At 40.4% G+C, this 22,650-nt stretch overlaps 1 protein-coding gene across 1 annotated transcript in view; it reads left to right on the forward strand.

Moving 5' to 3' along the window:
• The window catches only part of NKD1 (NKD inhibitor of WNT signaling pathway 1), a 96,839-nt gene extending 77,360 nt beyond the window's left edge, over nucleotides 1-19,479 (forward strand). Inside the window, exons 6-10 of the mRNA XM_063312993.1 lie at nucleotides 6,677-6,772; nucleotides 11,780-11,927; nucleotides 12,937-13,021; nucleotides 15,912-16,042; nucleotides 18,043-19,479. Of these exons, the coding sequence (XP_063169063.1) occupies nucleotides 6,677-6,772; nucleotides 11,780-11,927; nucleotides 12,937-13,021; nucleotides 15,912-16,042; nucleotides 18,043-18,617 (1,035 nt within the window). The 3' untranslated portion in view covers nucleotides 18,618-19,479. The remainder of the gene's footprint in view (nucleotides 1-6,676; nucleotides 6,773-11,779; nucleotides 11,928-12,936; nucleotides 13,022-15,911; nucleotides 16,043-18,042) is intronic.
• The last annotated feature ends 3,171 nt before the right edge of the window (nucleotides 19,480-22,650 follow it).

Here is a 22,650-nt window from a genome sequence, read left to right on the forward strand (position 1 = left end):
CTCAAGTACAAAGACTTTGCAAATCCCAGGAGGATTATTCCAGCTTTTCTGTTTACTGAAGCATGTTGAGCAACTGAAAGAAGCTTCACTTGTTCATTATGAGATGGCTCTCTAGAACAACTCATTGGTTTTGCATACAGCTTCTGGAAGTCTCATCAACTTCAAGGAAGGGGGCTTTTTGGAATGAGTTTCACTTGAGTATTCTGTACTGTGGCTAGCCTCTCCATGCTTACCATGTTCCAGGCAGAGACAAGCCAGCCATCAAAGGAACTCAGGGCAAGGGAAAGGTTGGCAGTCAAGATATCTAGGAAGAAATCAAGGAGTATACTCTTGTGGCATCAGGTACTCCAGAAAGTAATGACTTGCCTATAATTCTGGCAAAAGGCATGCCTAGTGGCATCCAGGATAGAAACCAGCCAAAACATCTGCTTTAACTATAGTGGGGTGTGTGTGTTTGTGTAGAATTTCCTCAGCGATGTCCCATGGAATAATTACAATTGTAAATTAAGCTCTAGATTCGTGCCCAGCTGGATGGCAACACTTAGCTGACCTTAGCTGATCCTGAAAAGCTAAGCAGAATCAGACTTGATCAGGAGTACCAGGGAATCCCAGGAGTGTAGACTAGACTGGGAGGCTGGAAAAAACAACTAATTGAAAAAACCCTGCATGGCTTGTTCCAGGAAATCACCAGAATCAAACTTGACTCAAGGGAGACTTCTTATTTGGTTTGCGCTTGTGCCTGCATTAGTTGGAGACTGCTATGAGCTCATATGATGAAAACTTCCTCCAATGCCCACCAAGCCACATTGATCCCCACTGTGGCAAAATTTAAATATATTACCTCTTTTCTTAAGCATCATGAACTAGCATTAACTAATTTTCTCTGCTGGCTATCATCACACTTCTTTCCCTGTGTTGTTTTATCTGTGTTCTGTTTTCTTGCTTGCTTGCAGAAGGCCATGAGTATGTTGTTGTTGCTGTAGAAATTATAGATAATGCTGGGAGTAAACAGAGCCAATTACAAGTACATAAGTGATGTAATTCTCCTCCTTGAGTATAAATTCAGCTAAGTAGACAGATTAAGAGTCCTCAGAGGATGGCTGTGATCTTGCCAAAATCGTTCCAGGACTGATATGTGGGGTTGGAAAAGAATGGGCTTTCATCTTTCCCTTGTTTTTCTAAGCCTCGTGGATTGCTCTTTCAAGACACAGTTAGTCAGTCAAACAGAGAGACGTCCTTAAGAAAATATGGACCTTTCATATAGCTTCATTGATATTGAACACAGTCATGGCACTCCTATGATCTGACTGGCTTTAAGATTAATCACACCCTTCCTTCCTTCCTTCCTTCCTTCCTTCCTTCCTTCCCTTTCATCTGTAATGTGCCTCATTTAAAAGTTTGTATCTTAAGCATTATCTTAATAATTGTTATGATTATGTTGTTCTTAGTAACAATAACAACATTATCCTTAGTGCTTTTTCTCTTTGGAAATCTTTGCAATAGCCTTTCCATATCTGGTGGCCTTCAGATGGGATGAGAATATAACTCTTGGAATTTCCAGCCAATATGCCCTTTGGCTGAGCCATGTTGGTGAGGAATTCTGGGAAATGTAATCTTATCCCATCTGAAGGGGAAAGGTTCCTTTGCAGCATTTTCTAAGTTGTCACCATCTTTTTTAAAAAGTCACTGGTAGCACTATTACCATCTATGTAGCTCTCACTTTACCAATTTACTGTATTTACTGTATACTACATTTGTATGCCAACAACTCTTACTAATAATAATTTAAATAAGAATAAGCATTGAAAGTAATTTCAGTTAGTTTAATCTGCTGCTCATTTATCCTAAAGTCAGTTCCTCTCTGTTAAATGAGTCTCAGTTTCACATATAGGATTGTTAAAAATGAATATTAGCAGTTACCAGGTCAAGGTAGACTTCAGATCTGGCAGTGGCTTAGAGTCATAGCATTTTATATCCATTTTGGTTGACTGTGTGATGACATTGCTAGAGGTGAATGTGAACAATGTACAAGAAGGAGATAACGTTTGTTCCCAATAAATACTGAAAGACTTCAGAAGAGAAGTGTTTGTCTATCTATGTTTGGGGGGAAATAGAAGAATAGCTAATAATTTCTTTCATTTAAGCAGATTTTTTTTTAATTTGCTGTGCATGTTAGGATTGCCTCTAGGAAAACTTAGGCATTCTGTAGTTGAAAGAACCAAAAAGAGCATGTGGTCAAGCATAAGCAGATGCTTAGGTTGCAAGCATACATCATGCCTGGGAAAAACAAGCTCAGAAATCTCTAGAGCACCCACCTCTTCTACTGTTTTGATGGGAGGACCTAGCCTGAAGTAACCAAGATCCTTTTTGTTCACATGATCTTGTTGCATGGACAAACTGCAGTACTCCTTTCTGGTGGTACAGTGTAGTGAAGACTACATCAACCGTTGTCTCAGCCTGAGAGCTATCTTGATGGGACAGGACTCCATTTTTCTCTGCTGAGTGCAGGAGTTCTAATTAAAGCACCCCTGACAGTTGGCTGTCCACCATCTGCTTGAATACATCCAGTAGAAAGGAGCCTGCTGCCTTCTGCAGGAACTGGTTCCACCACAGAACATAGAATGTGACGGTTGGAAGGTACCTTGGAGAACAGTTCTTAACATTTCCTCCTGAATCTATTTCCTGTGCTATAGCATAAGATCAGTATCTGAATTCATAAAGAATGAGTCTTGGATTGCTTCTATGTGACAACAAAAATAATTTAATTATTGTTGTAAACCGCCCAGAGTCCCCTGACGGGAGGAGATGGGCGGCGATAAATTAGATAAATAAATAAACCCACCAGGTATTTGTAAATTCCAGTCCCCTGAGTATTTTTGCTGCCCTTCTCTGAACCTTTTCCATAGGTTTCATAGAATGTGGTTTCCAGAACTAGACACAGTACTCAAAATGGTGTCTCACTTATGCAGAACAGAAAGAATATTACTGTACTTCCATGACTTGGATCTTCTGTGGATGCATTTGTTGATTTTACCCCTTTTTGCAGTCACCTAACACTGCTGATTCATATTCACCTTGGGATTCAGCTACTGTTCCAAGAGTGAACTAAGTCCCCACTTTGAAACCCTCAGTATCTTATATTCCCACAAAATGGATATAATGCAGATCCCAATGAAGACCTGACCCAACTTTGGGACTTGCTTTGGAAAGCTGATTAGTTGGAACTCTATGTCAGTAAAAATCCTGGGTGTGCATGCATGTCTCCATTCTCCCTGATACCCATGGATGCTCTACAGAAGTGAGTACTAGATGTAGAGTCCATATTGAGTAATAATACACATTACTGATTTGTGTCTCAGGCTGTGCAAGACAGAGACACCTCCTCCTGTGGGTCAGAGAATCAAGTGTAGGGATAGGCACATGCATGTACCCACTTGCATTTCAAATCAGAGCTTTTCAGAGGTGCAAGCGAGGGGCTAAGCACACAGTAGTCTCTTTCATTTTATGACAGGGTACAGAGGAATCTGAAATACGACAGCCAAGAGGTCTAAATCTGAGGTGGTGGATGTGCCTTCGCTTCTAAAGATGCTGGGAATGTTTGTGTAATCTGAAACTCCTCTTCCACAACTGTGTAGGGGTATTTTGGCAGCTTTCAACCAGGGCCTGTTACAAGTAAGAGACGGCTGCCTTTGAACTCAGCAGGGAACTGGGGGCTTTACCGTTAACTGCTGTAGGGAATTGGTTTCAAGTCAGCAGATCAAGCAGGTATTTCAGCGCTCCCATCATGCCAAAGCTATTTGGAACTGTTTATTTTACTTGAGTGCAACAGCTTTTCTTTTAATTGTCCCCATGGCTTGCATTGCTCTCCTTGACTCTGATCACGCAAGCTTCCACAGAAGGAGGGTGAAGGTCTTGTAAAGTTGAGGTGGGGCATTGGATTGAAAATAGTTGATTCTGCAAATATTTTTCCCCTTTGGAAGCTCAGGACTGAACTGGAAAGTCCCTAGTTTAATTCTTACCTTAGCCAGGTAAATACACCAGGCATCCTTATATTAACCCCTGCAGTGGATCCTTGTCTTCTTGAATACACTATTGAGGTTACGTTTTAGCTGCTCTCAGTGATCCCCAGACTATGATCCAAAAAGGGGCCCTGATGTTGCTGTCAAAATACAAACCAAAAAACATTCTCATGAGATTTCTGAGACTTCAGCCATTTTTATTTTTTAAATGTACTTTTTATTTAATGTTGGGCTCCAATGACTCCGTCAGGGGAATCTTTGGATGTTCCACTGGCAATCCATGGTGGTCTGCAAAAATTATTGTTGAGGGTGTAGCAATCCATTAAAAAGGGGAAAAATGGAAACTGCTGTATTAGCAGATAATTTACAAATGCCAGTTTACCTATAGGGTCATAACAGCATTTCTGCTTGATGTATGAAACAATTGGCAAGGTTGCTCCCTTCCTCTAGTGCCCTTCCTTTATCTGCTCATGCTTAACTTTTTTTTTCTGGACAAAATTTCAAGCAACCCTCCCTTTTTACCCCCTGAAAGTATTTGGGAGCTCTGGTATGGCCTTACAGTATTTTTAGAAAGAGAGATGCTGGAAGCTGGCATTTTGCCTTGTAACATACCAGTTTCCCATTAATTTCTTTTTAATGAAAATGATCTAAAGCTGTGTTTTTTAACTTTTTTGTGTCGTAGGCCCCTTGGAGAGTCTGGTGAAGTCTACAGACCCCTTCTCAGAAAAGCATATTTAAATGCATAAAATAAAATACATAGGTTTAGATTGAATTACAAGTTATGAAATTATGCATTATGCTCAATTACAGTTATTTAAATATTTAAAAAGCAACTAATATGTAATAGAGTAATATATGTGCTTTATTAATCCATTAAACCAATAACAATACCCTTTTTTAGGGTATAATAATTTTAGATAGTAAGAGGAACAGAAGTTCATAAACATTGTTGGAATCCAGCGGCCATAATTTAATTTATCGCCCACTTAAATTATTGAATGAAAAGCTAAATTTCAATTAGAGTTTATTGAAAAGGAAGTTATATATTTTTTTCCCATCCAAGTTCACAGACCTCTGAAATCTATCCATAGATCCCCAAGAGGTCCATGGACCCCAGATTAAGACCCTGTGATCTGAAGGAAAACAATAATAAAAGTTGAGTCAAGTTGGGGGCTTGGTTGATATCAAGGAAAAGGGTCTGTGGTTTCCATGTTTGGCTGTGTATACTAAATTGAAGCTTGAAAGGGAAAGGCTGTTAGTTTTATTAACCAACCTAGTTGCAAAGAATCACTGAATATCTGGGGATGCGAGCAGTTTTCATCGTCTGGAGAGGCAACTCTGCTAACACAAGTAACTCTAAACATCAACTGGAAATCCAGTTTGCTAACTGTGATGGGAGAAGTTGGTTCCTCTGATTCTTGATGCTTACAGTGGCTGAAACAACATTTGAGGCATAACTGCTCTGCTCGAGAACGTTGACTGGCTTTTATCATGTCAAGCATTGTTTTTAAACAACCTTTCACCGTAGCTGCTGTCCTGTAAAAAAAGATGATTGGTTGGTGCACTAAAATTCCCTGGTTTTGCATAAACTGTTTGTATAAACAGTATTCTATTAACATCCTTGATTTACAGACTTTGCACCATAAGGCCTTATTCTGGTTGCTGGGCCCTAAAACCTTTTAATGTTTTTACTATGAATCAGCTTGTGCAGAATTATCTAATTCTGCACAAGCTGATTCATAGTAAAAACATTAAACTGGCTTGGCGAGAGGGCTGTTGTTGTCGTTTGGATTTAGCAGTTGTGATGCTTGAATGGGTTAGAAGGGAGAATAAGAATAAATGCTACATTTAAAATCCATGTGGTGAAAAGAGTTTTTCCAGATAATGGATTTGTGTGACTAGTTTGTAGTAACTTCTATTGTCCACTGTTTCGTGCTGTAAATCTCTTCCCTTCTCTCCTTAAATTAATTGGCTTGTTCTTTTTCTCTCAAACTGGAAGCTCTCACTTCCTATTTCTATGCATTTTTATAAGCAGCTTTCACAGAGTTTCTTCTTATTGCTTAAGGAAACTGAAAATGTTTCAAACTCTGCAGGAAACTTAGCCCAAGGGAATTAGGTAAAAAGCTCTATTGAACATCTTCTTCTGCCCAAGAAGAGAATTAGTGACCTATAGCCCCTAAATATTATTACGGTTTTGTGGAGGTAAAAAGGAACAAGCTGACACATCTTGTTTGGGGTTGTAGTATTTTTTAATATCTGTAAGACAGTTTCTGGAATTTTCTGGTATAAAAACCAGAGGTCACTGCCTGCATGCCCTGGTTGGTGGTTAGGACTAGCTACTTCAGGAAATGGGATGTTGTATTAGATGTGGAAAAGGGGGTCAGTAACTTAGGTTTGAATGCCACATCTCCCCATCTTCTTTGCCTATAACTGCTGAAAATGGGTGCTGTTCATTGCAAGAAGAAACATGGATCTGTTTTCCCCAGAGCCCTTTGAAGCCACAGCCTAACCACTTTCTCAACAATCTACCCTCAAAAGGGAAGGTCACAGACTTTTCCCTTGAAAAAGCATCTTCAAACATAAAGTATATTTTTAGACAAGCCAGCCTCCTCTGCAACTAGGACTTCTGCTTTAGGAAATCTTTGTATGTTTCTTAGGAACTGCAGTGTGATGTGTCTGTTGAGGAAGACAACAGGCAAGAATGGACCTTCACACTGTATGATTTCGACAACAATGGCAGAGTCACCCGTGAGGTAAGTAAAGTTACACCTTCCAGGTCTATGTATGGTGCTTGTTTACATTCACAAATACAAGGTATTTTCTGCATTGTGCTGCTTTTTGGAGTCAGAAACCTGGAGAGGATGAATTTTACATATTGATTTTCTTTAGGCCCACTGATTCATTTGCTGTAGGCTTTCAGATAAATCTATGCAGCTCACTCATCCATTATGGAATGATTTTGATATACATATTTGAAACATTTTTCATAGGTACTGAAAATGACCTGCATTTAGCAATGCTGTGGGTCCTAAGATCTTTTTCTCCTCAGCTAACCTAAGCAGGAGACTTCCTTCTCAAATGCATGTGTATACCAGATGGCAACAGCTTATCATATGGATGGACTCAGTTTGAATAGCATTGCACTGGGGGTGAACTGGAAGATCTGCCTGTAGCATTAATTTGATCTGTGGATCAAACCCTCCTCCACAGAATTGGTCCATGTGTGTTGAAGGACTTGCCTGCATTTGCAACTCTGGATGGATGTGAACCAACTTTTTTTGTTGTCCTGGTTTTAGAATCTTTGCAATTTCTTTGCTGGTTTTGCTTTTTCACTCGGCATTGTTTAATGTCAAGGATTAGCACTGTGTATGTGTGGGTTTAAGAGACATTTTAAAAGTGTGTGTTTGGAAAGGGATAAACATCTGAAACAAATTATTCTTTAAACAGAGTGTCAAGACCACACTTTGCAAATACGAAATTCTTTTTGGCTCTTCAATTGCTGTTAGAACCAAACCAATAAAATAGCAAGTGTGGTCTTTGAAAGTCTGTTCAGCTGGATTGACTGATAATCATATTTATTGGCATGGAGGAGAGATCTGGACTGCCATTTTGGTTGAATTATATTCTCTTAAATTAGAAATCTGCAAAATATACCCAGTGTCTTTCACTACAACAGATGAGGGCAACATTTACTTATCATGTATTTATTGAACACATTGGTAATACCATCCAGTTATAGCATGTGCTAAAGAGCCTTGAGTATCAATAAAGTATCAAAATGTAGGAGTCAGCTATTAAATTGATTTAAATAGAATGTAAAAGATTAGTAATGCCCCATTAACAATGCTACTTTAAATGTGCCCAATTGCCCTCAAACTAAGCCCATATAAAGATTTAACAAATGAATTATGGCATAAATGTTCAAAAGCTCAATCTATAATAAAATTGTAAGTCATTAAGATAACACAAGAGTATTTGTTGCAAAATTGTCTTTCCTTTCTGCATTTAGTCCAAGCTACTTTGGGCTACATTCCTAAGGACTCTTATATGGGAGAAAATCCTGTTGAGAATAATATTACAGGTAGACCGTGCTGAATGACTGCCCTGTTTAGCAACCATTCAAAGTTACAACAGCACTGAAAAAGTAACTTTATGACCGGCCTCGTACTTATGGCCCCGCACTTATAGCTGTCGCAGCATCCCTGCGGTCATGTGATTGCCATTTGTGCACTTCACAACCAGCTTCTGAGAAGCAGAGTCAATGGAGAAGCTGGCAGTGAAATCACAAGTTGCAGTCAGATGATATCTTGCTTAACAACTGCAGTGGAAGTGAGGTCATAAGTCTCACTTAACAACCGTGGGTGATTTGTTTAATGACCGCAGCAGAAGTGAGGGCATTGCTTAGTGACAGAGTTGCTAGTCCCAATTGTGGTTGTTTAAGTGAGGACTACCTGTATTTTTGGGTTGCACTTTTAATTGCTGGTGGGTTATTCCTGTGCTCCCATCTTTTTGCATGCAACCTCTCAAAGTTTTTGGGAACAGGGAAATCATGCCTAGATCTGGGTTTGAGCCCTAATCTGTAGCGGTATAGCCTTAGTAGCTTTTTCAAATGCAGCAAGATTTCTGAACGACCTCTGCCTGTACAGTAAAAATGACATTAGTGTAATGTAATTATTATATGTGTTGCAAGATTAGGGACATCCTTATAAACATGGTGCAGTTGGGGCCAGAGAATGGTTTCCACCATAAAATACAATTCATAAGTTCTGATCTTGAAAGGAGCTGTAGGATTAGTTTGAATAAGTCAAATTATGGTTGAAGGCCTGGGTACAGCACCTTACAGGAGAATCATTGTAGGCCTCTGTTTGTTGACGGCATGACATGGTTGTGTGTACTGTTGTGAAAGTAGAATGAGCCACACTCAAACATATTCACTCCATGTGCCATAAAAAAACTTTCTGGGTTATGATGGTAATATGAAGCTCATTTCAATTTCCAGTCGTGCTTTAAAAAGGCCCCTAAATTGGAAACTAGTACATAGCAGCGAGCAACGTAAGACGCAAGGCATAAGACTTTACAAAGTGTAAGACTTTGCTGAACCTTATATGCGATTATACATTTAGAAGAGGCACTTCCACGAGCCACAGAATGCATTAATCTTTCAGACCAAGCTCTGGGGACATGCTCAGCGTTTTCAGGTTGTTCCATTAGTCTGGACTTAACCCTGCATTTGAAACAGCAGACCTACTCTATTCTTGGAGTTGCTTCTCTTCCTCTGTCGTGCCTTGTCTGTAGGGTGTTTCATTTTGGTAGTGTGTTATATAGACAATCGTGTGTCTAGATTAGTTTCACACAATGACGAGGTGAGAACACAGAATACCTGTGGATTCAGCAAGTCCCATGGGGAACAGAAATTTCCTCTGCTTGGAGAGCAGCAAAGCTTAGCCAAGTGTGAAGTGTGTTATTTCTGAGGTGGTGACATAGAAAGCAAACTGGTATTTCAGAGAGAAATGTGTTGCCCATGGGTTGTTACAAATCCTGAGTGTTGTTCTTTGTGAATAACTTAGTGGGATGCCCAATAGCTTTAAGGCCTTTCTTGAAGAGGTCTGTGTTAATAGAGCTTCTGAGAGGTGAAGAGAGGTACCAAGGGGATATGAAAGAAAGAAAAAACGAGTGCAGAAATACAGCCCCTGCTCCAAGCACTATAGATTTGTGCTGCATCCTTTCCCCCACGTATATTCAAGTTTTTTTTTATTTTTATGGGTTTAAGCTATCAAAAGACTTTGGATAAGAAAGAGAAAATCCAGCTGTTGTGTTTGAAGTTAAGACTGAAGAAAGGTGTCTCTGGAATAGATGAATACTAACGTAATAGCAAAACTATAATTATATTAGATGGGAATTCATGTATAGCTGGAATTGCTTTTCACTTCAGTTACAATTCACAGCATTTTGAAACACGGGGAGGCTTTTAATTAGCCTGCCTTATTAAGCTTGAAGGTTTTACATCTTAAAAAGCCATTTGCTTTTTAAACGTTAAAGGTTGGTATTTTTCAGGGTGGGTTTATGCTGAACTGTTAAGGTGGTTAGATTAGATTGTTACCAGTTTTTAAAATTTACCAGGATTTCTTAGGACATCAAACGCTCATAACGAGCAGTTGTGAAGCGAGAGAACCTACCCTGATTTAATGCCAATGAAACTTGGGGTTACTTATATTTATTTATTTATTTATATTTATTTATATTTATTTAACAAATTTGTCACCGCCCATCTCCTCCCACCAGAGGGACTCTGGGCAGTTTACAATGAAATAATAAAACAATAAACATACAATATAATTTATAATACATAACAATACGGTATATAAACAAACAATAAATATAGGTAAAAATAAAATCTAGATGGCAAATGATCTAATTCAGTCCTTGTATGTGATGAGCAACTTAGGGCACTAGCTATCCCCAAGTGTGACTATTCCCCTCCTCACCCCAGGTCAGGTGGGAGATTTCTCTGGAAGGCCGGGAGCGAAGGGGCTAACCTCACCTCCAGAGGTAGGATGTTCCAGAGGGCGGGAGCTACTGCAGAGAAGGACCACCTCCTGGACCCCGCCAGATGGAATTCTCTTACCAACGGTGTCCACAATACGCCCTCTCTGCATGAACAAACTTCTCTGCAGCAACTTGCTAGTTATTAAAATTACATAGAAAATGCACTGAACACACTTTTCTCAATTGCTGTGTTACAGCAATAGTGACATTTATTTATTTATTTCTCACATTTCTTCACCGCCCATCTTGCCAAGTGACTCTGGGTGGTTTACAATTCAGTTAAAATAACAAGAGGTTAAAATAATAAAAACAAGTGCATCATAAAAATATAAATATAAAATATCTAGGTATAGTATAGGTACTGCCTTCCTGCAATGCACTAAGATTTGAAAAGAATGGCTTGCAATGTGGCTGAATTCACACCTCCATCAAAGCCATGATTGGCTTGACCATGATTTGCTGACTAATGCATCATTAACTGGGCTTCTACATGACACGGAAGTATGACCCAGGACTTATAAGTGATAGCAGCCACCACCTGCTAAGCCAGAATTGTTGTATGATTCCAGCCAAAAAGAAGAGAAGGGGTAAATAGACACATTCTGGTTTGTACAATTTGGGGGTGAGAGAGACAGCCGGCAGCAACAGGAGTGTGCTGAGAGGCTGGTCATCTTGTCTCTCCCTCTGCAAATTAGTTAGTTAGCTGATACAGACTATGTGAATAGAATAGAGTGGAATTTTGGAAAATATTTAAAATAAACTCACAGGTGCCTGATTTTGTAACAAAATTTGTTCTTTGTTGGTTGATTGTTCCATCGTGTAGTAAAACAAGTTCTCATGAGTACATTAATAGGTATGATTCGTCCTTTTAAGGAGGCAAATGTATATCGGGGATATAAATATGGTTCCTTCACTTGAGAATTGTCTTATATCCTGATACCTGGAACAGTTTGGGTGCAAATTAACTGATCACAAAGTTGCTCTGTAATAGTAATTTTACAACAATTGGCTATATTCTGCCTTCTTGGAAATCCACCTTTGTTTGAGCTGCTGTGATATTACACAATACTTATAGCTCTTTGAATTGTATGTGTGGGACTTTAGAGTGTTGATAAGAAGTACTGTTTCTGTAAAGGAAATAAGGAATGAATTCTGGCAGATAGTGAGAACACGTCGTTACTGGTGTTTACACATTTATTTTCTTCTGCCTCTAGGATATTACAAGCCTGCTTCATACCATCTATGAAGTCGTTGATGCTTCAGTAAATCATTCACCCAACTCTAGTAAAACCTTGAGGGTTAAGCTCACTGTGGCTCCAGATGGGAGCCAGAAGAAGAAAAGTATCATGCTGAATCATGCTGGTAAGGTTTGGTTTAGGCATTTCTTCCTCCTCCAAATAAAGTATCAGTGAACATAGGATTTTTCTTATACCAGGTGAGATTTTTCAGCCCAGTTTGCACATAACACCAAGCCATAGTATGATTTGTTCATTTTGGGTTTCACCTGATAGGTCCTGTTACAGCTTATTGCAAGCCAGGACAGTACAGGTAATCCTCGCTTAATGAGAACAATTGGGACTGGCATTTTTGTTGCTAAGCGAGGCGGTCATTAAGCAAATCTGGCCTGATTTTACAACTGTTTTTGTGGTGGTCATTAAGCAAATCAGCAGTTCCCCACTGATTTTGCTTGCCAGAAGCTGGCTGGGAATGTTGAAAATGGCAGTCAGGTGACTGCAGGATGTTGCAACAGCTGTAAATGCAAACCAGTTTCCAAGTGCCCAAATCGCAATCACGTGACTGCAGGGGCGCTGTGACAGTCATAAGTATGAGGGCCAGTCATAAGTCGTTTTTCCCGAGCACTGTCGTAAGTCTGAACTGTTGCTAAATGAATGGTCATTAAGTGAGGACTACCTATGGTTTGTTGAACAATCTATTAGTTAAGCAATCCTGGCTTAGTATTATGTGGAAATTGGGTTAATGCAAGTACATTGAAAAGTTTGCTTAGTGAAATGGACTGAGTTCTCCAATCTATCCCATTGAAAATATTGGCACAATTAAGCTTTTGGTTTTATTGCTTTCTCTTGCCAAGGTTTCTTTTAACACCTCTTTCCTGGTTGCACTTCTTAACTTCAGCCAATCTCTTTTTTTGCTCCTCTAAAATTGGAGAACATTTCTAAAATGTATGCTGGATCTTTCCCTTCCTTAAAAGATAAATAGATGCAAAGAAATGCAGCTGTCTATTTTTCACCAAGAGTAGATGTGCCCTGTTTAATTAGACTGCGCCAGAAAATCAACAAGAAGAGAGGAAATAACCATTTGTCTTTCTCATTCCCCTCTCCTCTCTGTGTGTGTGTGTGTGTTGTGGAAGCAGATCTTCAAAGCTCAAGGCATCGAACAGAGAGCAAAGCTGGTGAAGAAGCAAGAAGTTGTGAGAAGAAGCCAAGAGGTTCCCTCAGGTAAATTGGAGCAAATGTTTTATCTCTCTCTGAGGCAATAACATGCAAGATAGCCTTGGATTTAAGGATTCAGTTTAGCATTTCTGGAAACAGAGAGTTCTTTCAAACAATGCAGTGCCCAAGGTCTGTTTCCCTGTAGGGTGGTCCCACATCAACGTGGTAAGGTTCAGAAGCTTGGGATCATGAGGGTTGGACCTGCCTAACGGGGACTTCAAATTGAAGTATCCTCCTCCTGGCTAGGTGAGAAATGGGTCAGGTGCAACAAGAACAACAATAAGAACAACGAAACAGCTGAATTAAAAAGCTTTATTTCCGCTGCACTAAAACTACGTGTTATTAAGAGCACGTTGCGTGTGCCCATATTCTTCATCTCTTGCTTCAAAAGCCCCATCACTAGCTTGTGAACTAGTACCGAAAGCAACACGGATACTCTTTTTATAACTGGCGATGGCTCTGCTTTAATTGCATTACTCCCCTGTTAGCCATTTTGGTAGCTAAGAGTACCATATTTATTTGTATGGTGTTCAACAAACTAGTAACAGATTGGGTAAATGAGAACTTCCAGGTGGTGGGATGGAAAAGGGTCAATCTCCCTTTCTCATCATTAAGGTCCCAAGCCATATCATGGTCCTCTCGTTTCCTGGTGGCTCCATTTGCCTTAAAGCACACACTTGCACCCAGACCAACGATCTACACCTGAAACTGACCACTATCTTGCCATGTTCATTTGTGTACTTAAAGTAGGCTAAGAAATGATCCTTTATCCTGACTAATCATCTTACAGTCACAAAAAAATGAAATGGGATTGAGTAGACAAACAACAATAATATCTGAGGACCAGTCCTCAGGGATGTCAGGATCCTAGTTTCTCCGTATGCCACAATTTGACCAACGGTTGTTGGGGAAGAGGCAAATGATGATGAATTCCACTTCTTAGGAATGCTAAAATACTAATCTTTTTGCCTTCAAACCAGCAGAAAGGCTCACAAACCTGCAACGTGAGTTTTCTTAGGGAAAATTGGTATGTCATGAGGATAAAATGGCTGTTCTCTCTAACCATTTGAAGAATATCAAAAATTTCAATTTTGAAAGTGTTGATTTTTTTTTTAAGTTGCTTGGGATTCCTTTCCTCCCTAGGGAAACTCAGGAGTACATCCATTTCCAATATTGTAGACAGCAGTGGTCTCTTTTATACCCAGCTGCAAGTATCACTCTCCAGCCTTGGATATGTGAGATAAAACAGGGCTATTTGAAATTGTGTCTCCCAGAAGGATTGTGTCATATTATTTAGAAGGATCTTGTCTCTCCTTGTTCCCCCCAAAGAACCCACATCTTGTCATGTCATCTGCAAGGGCTAGCAAAAAGCAGAGTCTGGCTAAGATTTGACTCAGAATCTTGCCTTTTGATCTGACTTCTTGATGTACATTGAAGTTGATCTCTGTGTTAGTCTTAGCAGACTTTATGAAAAATAAAACTGCCCCCCCAAAACAAGGAACAGTGAACATCACAGCTGAACTTCCCTCTTGCTACTGATAGGTGTGAAATGAATTGAAATGTTAGGATTTTAATTAAAGAAGAGCAGCAAATACAAACCCAAATGATTACCGAGCTTCTGCAAAATAGCCAGGCTGCAAAGATTTTGCAGTGAAGAAGCTCTCTAGGTCCAGCATGGCATAAGAGCAAGATAATAATTTGGTAGTTCTGAGCTGGAAAGGGAGCTAGATATAGGGATCCAGCAGTTGTGCCAGCTTTTAAAAAATACTGCTACTCTATCACCACCATAAAATTAGGAGTGTGTTCTAATGGCCATGTTGGGTGTGGCTGGTCACAAAACACCACTTTACCAGGCCGATGGGTGAGGTTGCTCCTGTAGAGAGTAAAGGGGGTAATCTTGACAGGAATATGCAAGAACTGTTACCTAGCAGAGAGGTCTGGAACATTCTTTAAGTTCTGGGAAGCAAGATAGTATTCAGAAGCAACTCAGGCTGGGGTGTAAGAAAGAGGGGAGGGATACATTATCAGACCTGCAAGCTTCTGTTGTCATAGCCCATCACATTAAGTAAAGTTCTAGTCTTCCTGTGGATTTGATTTTCTGTCTCTAGTAGGGTTGGCATGCTCTACCAACCAGAGATATCCCACCTCCAGCTTTACTTTGCTTTTTTTCTCGGCTGGTGTTCACATTTTCAAACAAAGCTTTGGACTGCAGCCACCCACTCTTTTTATTTTCTAAAAGGGCTCTGGAACTGATATGTAAATAAAGACAGTGTTAAAGATTATGGCATTGCTTTGCAGCAAGCTGGCTCTGGTTTTATTATTACATTTAATTAAAAATGATACAGGGAAGCCTCTTTCAAGCCCAGCTTTATTGTCCCCTCTGGGCTTTCTTGACTTCCCAGGGTAGCTTCAACCTTGATTTTCCCTGGTAGTTTCTCACCCAAGGACTAACCAAGCCTGTTTGCTGCTCAGCTCAACCCAGGTCAGCTAGCTGCTGTCACCCGTTGAGGTTTTCAATTTAAAGTCCTTTAAAAAAAATTAAAAGTTACGGGAAATAGGGAGGGTGGTCTCTCTGGAACTCTAAGCCGTCTCTGAATGCTCTTGCTCTTCAGATTGCCACATCAAGGTATCTTCCAGCTTTCCTCCTACAAATCCTATCAAGTTGAGATGTCAGAAGCTGAACTTGGAAGTTTTCTGCACAGAAAGCCTGTTGCTCTGCCAACAAATATAGAACTGTGTAAAAATGTCTGGAATGGGGAGTTTTGTGAAGTCTTATTCCTTTTGTGTGCTTTTGCCTTTTGTAAGAGTTGATTACTTCAGCATGAGGCTTACTCTTTAAATGCATTCACCAGCATGGCAGCGTGAAAATAATACGCATCTTGTCATTTGTGAATAGGTACCATCATGGTGAATCTAAGCCTGAATCGAATGGGTGCTATCATCACTGTGTTGATGAAAACATTGAAAGGAGGAACCACTACTTAGATCTTGCAGGAATAGAAAACTACACATCGAAATTTGGGCCAGGTGTGTTGGACCCACGCCTTGAAAATAACTCAAGATCCTATTACCTTTTTGTCTTTTGAAATGGGACCTTTCAAAAGTCCAATGCTTTACTTGGACAGTGGGTCATGCTGGGCATGCAGAGATTGTGATGTGTTTTGAGACTTGCAGCAATGGTACTGGAATAGGATTGAACAGATTAAGTGTGGAGGTGTCAGCTGGTACAGGACAGTTTTGCTTATCTGTTGTTTTCCAGAAGAGTTTTGTAGAAGGCAGAGGGAATGGCCTTGAAGGACAGGAGGAAGAGCCGTTGCCAAGGCAATGGTCAGATAAGAGGGGCTTGAGCCTGATCCAAGAAACTAATTTGAGAAAACATCTCAGGCAAGCCCCTTCCTAGTTCACACTAAAGTGAGGGAGGGGGAAGAACATTCAGCCTTGCAAGATTCTGTTACTATAGTTGGTTTGTTTGTTTTCTATCCTGCCTTTATTATTTTTATAAATAACTCAAGGCGGTGAACATACTTAATGCTCCTTCCTCCTCCTACTTTCCCCACAACAACAATCCTGTGAGGTGAGTTGGGCCGAGAGAGAGTGACTGGCCCAGGGTCACCCAGCTTACTTTCATGCCTAAGGCGGGACTAGAACTCTCAATCTCCTGGTTTCTAGCCTGGCGCCTTCACCACTAGACTAAACTGGTTCTAGCTGTGACAATAAAAGTCGTCCTGAACTATGCGGCATTGGTTTCTTAGTCTGGTCTACCGTGTAGGGCTGACAGCTTGGAATACCATTCCCCTGATTTCTAGTTAGCATACTTAAAGTGAAGTAGCTTTGGATCACATACAGCAGAGGAAGGTGACCTTTGAGCCATTGGGGGCTGCTACTCGATTCTTGGTGTCACTGGAAGGAGTATGGCACCATGTGGCTTGTTTGAAGGGAGGGTTAAAGGTGGGAGCAGAAGGTCTCATCCTGGAGACAGCTCTCTTCCCTTTCCATCTTGGACGATCAACCCAAACTTCATAAACCAGTCCACCACTTTGGCAACAAAGCGACTAAATTTTAGCAATGTCATTCAGGACTTTGGGCAGGCTAAAGATGGAAATGAGACTTGCCTCCAGTCGCTCTGATTCCTCAGGCCACTTTTGAAAAAAAAAATTGTTTTGTCCCAGATCTGCCATTTTGCAGCTAGATTTCAGCAATGCAAGGTTGGGGTGCTGTGGAACTCCACGCATCCTGGTACTCATGGCTTTTCCAGCCTTATTTTTACTGTAGAACGAAAACTAGTTCTCTGTTAGAGGTTTGCAACCAGGCCAGATTTTACTGCTGAATCCACTGTACCCTTGGATGAATTGTTAGCACTGCATGCAAAATTGTATTTTAATGATCAGGATTGTCATTTCAATTAAAGTAAGTTAATTAAGCAGCGCCATGTGAAAAACAGCCATGTGTGTCTCTGTGTTATTATAAACACACAAAACCCATACATATACGTACGTATTGCTTCCTTTGGTTTTAGATGAAGCATAACACAAGGTCTCAGAAGAGATATTCCTCTCTTTCTCAAAACCGACATTTTTAGGAGTGTGCTAAGCAGAATTTGTTTAAATGCAGTCAGTTAATCAAGGGTACTTTTTAACTTGCCCTTGGTCAGAATGCTCATATTTAATCTAGCAGACTCATCAGTTTCAGGAACTACCCTGTGACTCATTTTAAAAGTGATACAGAATGCAACTGCTAATCGTCAGAAATCTGGTGTTTTGTCTCCCCACACTCCTTTATGTCTAGGTCTTCCAGGTTAAGTCCATAGAAGGAATAGATGAACACAATTTGTCTCTCTTTAGCAATGGTAAAATTGTTGCTGTACTCACTGCAGTGGTAGTTAAGGCAGTGGCTACGTCTGTGAAATCAGTGGGAATACACTTGCTCAGATATGTGTAGGATTGCCCTGGAACTGTTACTTACTTATTTTTATGTCTCAGATTTGTACTACTATTTGTACTGTTTGGTGATCTTCTGTTGTTTCTTAGGCTCTCCACCGGTAGCTCAGAAGCACAATCCAACCATTCGGGTTGCCAATCAAACAAGATCCCGTTCACACGAGCCAGAGGTCTTTCACGCCCACCAGCGGAGGTCACCTGTGGTGGATCCGGTTCATATCAACTTAATGGAAGCTTCATATGCAAAGCTTGCAGAAATCAAGCAGAGGCTGCGGAGTCAAGATGCCAGCAGGCATTTTGTAAAGTCTCCCAAGACTCAAAGCAAAAATACAGCTTCTGTTCACACCGGAAGGGCTATGAGGAGTAAACCCATCCAAGGGGTATCTGTACCCTTGGCTTCCCCTACTCCGCAGATAGGCCAAAATCTACCTTACCACCCCATTCAGCCTCATCAGACTTACAAGAAACATAAGCAGAGGGCAAAAGAGACTCACCAGTTGTGCAAAACCTTCCAAGCTCCTGGGACAGTTGTGGAAAAAGAGCATGTCAGAGATCTGCCTGCTGTCATCTTATATGAAGGTCAGGTTGGGCAGATGATCCAGAGACATGAGCACCACCACCATCACGAGCACCACCACCACTATCACCACTTCTACCAGACATGAACTGGACCTCCCCTTCCCTCTCCCTTGGGAAACTGTCCCACATGAAGGAAGCGTGTTGTGGCCTCTTGGGAAAAGATTGGTGTTGTCCTTATTCATGTTAGTATTGTTGCTATAACATTAATATTCTGCTAAAGCTATTTTAGAACTTGTATGAAAACACTAAAAAGTAACGTTAATAATAATAATAATAATAATAATAATAATAATAATAACCTAACATTATTTATATTATGTGGAACTGTATCACTTACTTTAATAACTTGTGGGTTTTATTATTTTCAAAAGAATTGGCTTGTTCAACACACACAATAAAAACAGCCATAGTTATCCTTAGGGGAATCTTCATATAAATTGTCCATGTATTCAGAGAACCCATGAAAGGGTGCCCGGAAGTAGACCACTCCAGAAATATATGTACACTGCTTTTTCTCCTGTCAAGAGTCATCAGAAGTTTGTGAGAAGTCCTCCATGTTTATGTGTGAAGACCTCTTATGTTCAAGGAGAATTGCCTCCCAATCATGGTGCCTCCTTGAGCGTAGAAGTTTCTAAGCAAAACTCTGGAGAACTTTCCACTGATGGGTGTTAAGAGGTGAATCGGACTCTGGTGGTGGGAATGGATAATTGAACATACAGATTGGTTCATACAAAGACCCCTGTGATGAGCTGCATTTAAAATCAACTTCTTAAGGGACTTCACTAAAGCATGCTTTCCTTTCTGCTACTGGAGCAGATGCTTTGAACAAATGGTTAGACACCTACACATAGTCCTTGACTAATGACCACAATAGGGACCTGAAAACTCATTGTTAAGTGGTGTGGTCAGTAAGCGAGGCATCATGTGACTGCATCTGATTTTACAACATTTTTTTGCGGTGGTTGTTAAGTGAATCCTGTGGTTCCCCATTGATTTTGCTTGTCAGAAGCCAGCTGGGAAGGTCGCAAATGGCAATCACATGACCCCAAGACGCTGCAACCACTGTAAATACATGCCTGTTGCCAAGCACCTGAATTTTGATCACGTGACTGCGGGGATGCTGTGATGGTCAGAAGTGTGAGGACCAGCCATAAGTCACTTTTTTTTAGCACCATTGTAACTTTGCATGGTCGCTAAATGCATGGGCATAAGTCGAGGGCTACCTGTAGTTTATTGCACAGGTTGGCTCATTTCATGCAAATCTGTCAGTCTGGGGAGCATTGTTCAGAGATTCTGGTCTTCAGAAATACAAAATAGTTGCTACCTCTAGGATAATTCAAAGCTTCTTATTTGATTGAATGTGCTGCTGGAAAGTTTTTTTTCAGTTTTTTTTTTAATGGCCACCTTTATAGGTTGCTTTATATGTTAGGTAAGTTTTAAACATGTTTTTCTTGTGTTGGAAAACCATGAGAACAAATGTACTCTGTTAGCTTTAGATTAGAAGGTCTGTAGAAACTTGTGCTGTCCTGGCAATGGAAAAGCATGGTCAATCTTGGAGTAGAGCAGGAGACCAGCTCTGCTGATTGTCACTACTCCTAATAATAACTAGCAAGGGGTTTCTAGCATCCCTTATAGTACTTTACCTCCCATTAAATGGCCTTCCCTTCCCATGATGTTGCTCTGAGATGACATCAACAGGTGACTTGCTCCTGGTTTCAGATCACTTCTCCTGGTCTCTTCAGGGTTCCTCTGACCACCATTCACTCTGAGGATCAGGCCAGGATGGCCAGAAGCCTTTCTTGAGGTTTGTTGTAAAGACTAGTACTGTATTGTGGTCCACAGTGACCAGATCACAAGTGTCATCTTGCCATACTAACTTGACAAGAAATGCTTAGCACAGGGATGGGAAACCTATGTAAGATGTTGCTGGACTGCGTTCCATCACATTTCTCTCAGAGGACTTCTGGTCCTCAAACCAGGAGAAATCAAGATAAAAAACAGCCTTCCCCTATCCCATGTTCCCTTCTAGATGCATTTGACTGTGATCTCCATCATCTTCAGCCAGCCTAGCTGTGTGCTGCACTTTCAGATCTATCCAGATCTATCCAGTAAAACTGAAGGAAATAGGAAGCAACAATTTGGGAACAGTTAAGACTCAGCAGCTGGGAAGTTCCAGCCAAATGCGCTGCACACACAAGTTCCAGATTTAATTTCTGGCCTTTCCTTGGATGGGACTGAAAAAAATACCTGTCTGAACTTCCGAAGAAGTAATGTTAGTCCAGGTCAGCAATAGTGGGCTGGATAGGTCAATGGTCAGACTTGCTGAGTTCACACTTTGCACTAAACCAAAGTGCAGCTTGAGTTTTGTTTTGTAGCTTATCTCAGTCCGTGACCTGAGCCCTTGTGGTTTTTATGTTGTCGTGGTTCTTGGTTTATGTATGTCTCAGGCCACAGTGGCCTATCCAGCAGACCATGGCTTAGAATTCTGCTGAAACCAGCTGCTATTCTATGTTCTGAAGTTCTTATTCCATATGTGAGATGGAGGTAAGACAGAATGAAGAGAAGCCTACTATACATTCCCTTCTCATAACCACTCTTGTGAAACCATAAGGCTCCATGGCTCTAGTGCAGCACTTCTCAACCTTGGCAGCTTTCAGATGGGTGGACTGCAACTCCCAGAATTCTCCAGCCAGCTTGCTGGCTGGAGAATTCTGGGAGTTGCAGTCCACCCATCTGAAAGCTGCCAAGGTTGAGAAACCCTGCTCTAGTGAGAGAGGTCCTGTAGGCAAACCATCACCTTTAAACACTTGGTCTTCCTATTATAAACTAGTTGCTGAGTAGAAACAGAATAGCTGAAAGGGAAATGGTGTTACGTCTGTCCCTCAAATTACACAAGGGTTTTTTGTTGTTGTTGTTGTTCTGTTTCACAAGACAGTGAAAAGGAGTTCTGGGTTCCTTTGGCAAAAGTCACCCCCCCCCCCAAATTCCCTCTGGCTATAATCTTGATTTTTATTTTTTACAATCAGCGAGAAACCCAAAGAAGATTCTCTTGTTGCTTTTGAAACGATAAGAGGAAGTTTTGACCACCCATGTGGAATTATTTTTAAAACAATATGTGATTCGGGGGTTGGTTTTTTGTTTTTTTGGTTGCTGTTTATGTTTACAAAATGTTGAAGTGTTACTAGATTACATTAAAAGAAAAACCCCTTTCAAGGCTGGGATTTTACCACCCCAAGTTCCGATTTGGGTTGAATGAAAACGTTACGTATTCCTTTGCCAGAGAAAGCGGAAGATTTGTGGAAGTGTTGGATGGATGAAGCTGACACAATGAAAGATCAGATGGTTTTGAGGACTGAGACCAGAAATATTTGTTAATTAGCTCTTGTCTCAAAAAGAAAAAATGCTTCCCCCCCCCTTTCCTGGTGGACCTTTTTCAAAACAAACTAAATTGATGTTCTTGTAGTATATTTTCTTTTTACCAACATTCAGTTGGCAAGGTGTTCCGGAGTGTGTTGATCTGTATGACAACTAGCCTGTTTGGTTTACTCTTTTAATTTCTAAAGTTCAAAAAATATTTATATATTATTTTTGTTGCTTAGAAATCAGCGGAGGGAAAGTTGGATAGTAACTTCTCTATTTACCACTGGCTGACTTGTTTTGGTCTAACTTTATTTTGCTGCTTGCGCTATTGGTCCTTTGTTTTTCTCCAATGTCTGTATATAAATATATATATATGTATAATTATGGACTGCAAAAAAAAAAAAAGCAATTTACTTGCCTAGTAGGAGGAATAAGCTTATTTATATGATAGTGTTAAATTAAGTCTGATGTATTCAAGTGATATTTGTTATATTGCATGCAAGCCCATGAGAAGAACACATTCCATTGGAGAAATGGTGCAGTGCTTTGGGGGGTTTGAGAAAAGATTTCTTGCTCTCTCAGAGTGTTTTAATGCTGAATGTTTTCTACTTTCCTCAGCAACTTGAACAAAAATCTGATATCCTTCTAACCTGAAGGGTAATGAATAGGATATGTTGCAAATGCTAACCTTGGGACAGCTTAACAATGGATTTTGGACCCTTTAGGTACCAAAACAAATTAAACAAGGGGGAAATTAAA

Source organism: Candoia aspera, chromosome 11 (genome assembly GCF_035149785.1).
Source record: "Candoia aspera isolate rCanAsp1 chromosome 11, rCanAsp1.hap2, whole genome shotgun sequence".
Taxonomy (NCBI): Eukaryota; Metazoa; Chordata; class Lepidosauria; order Squamata; family Boidae; genus Candoia; species Candoia aspera.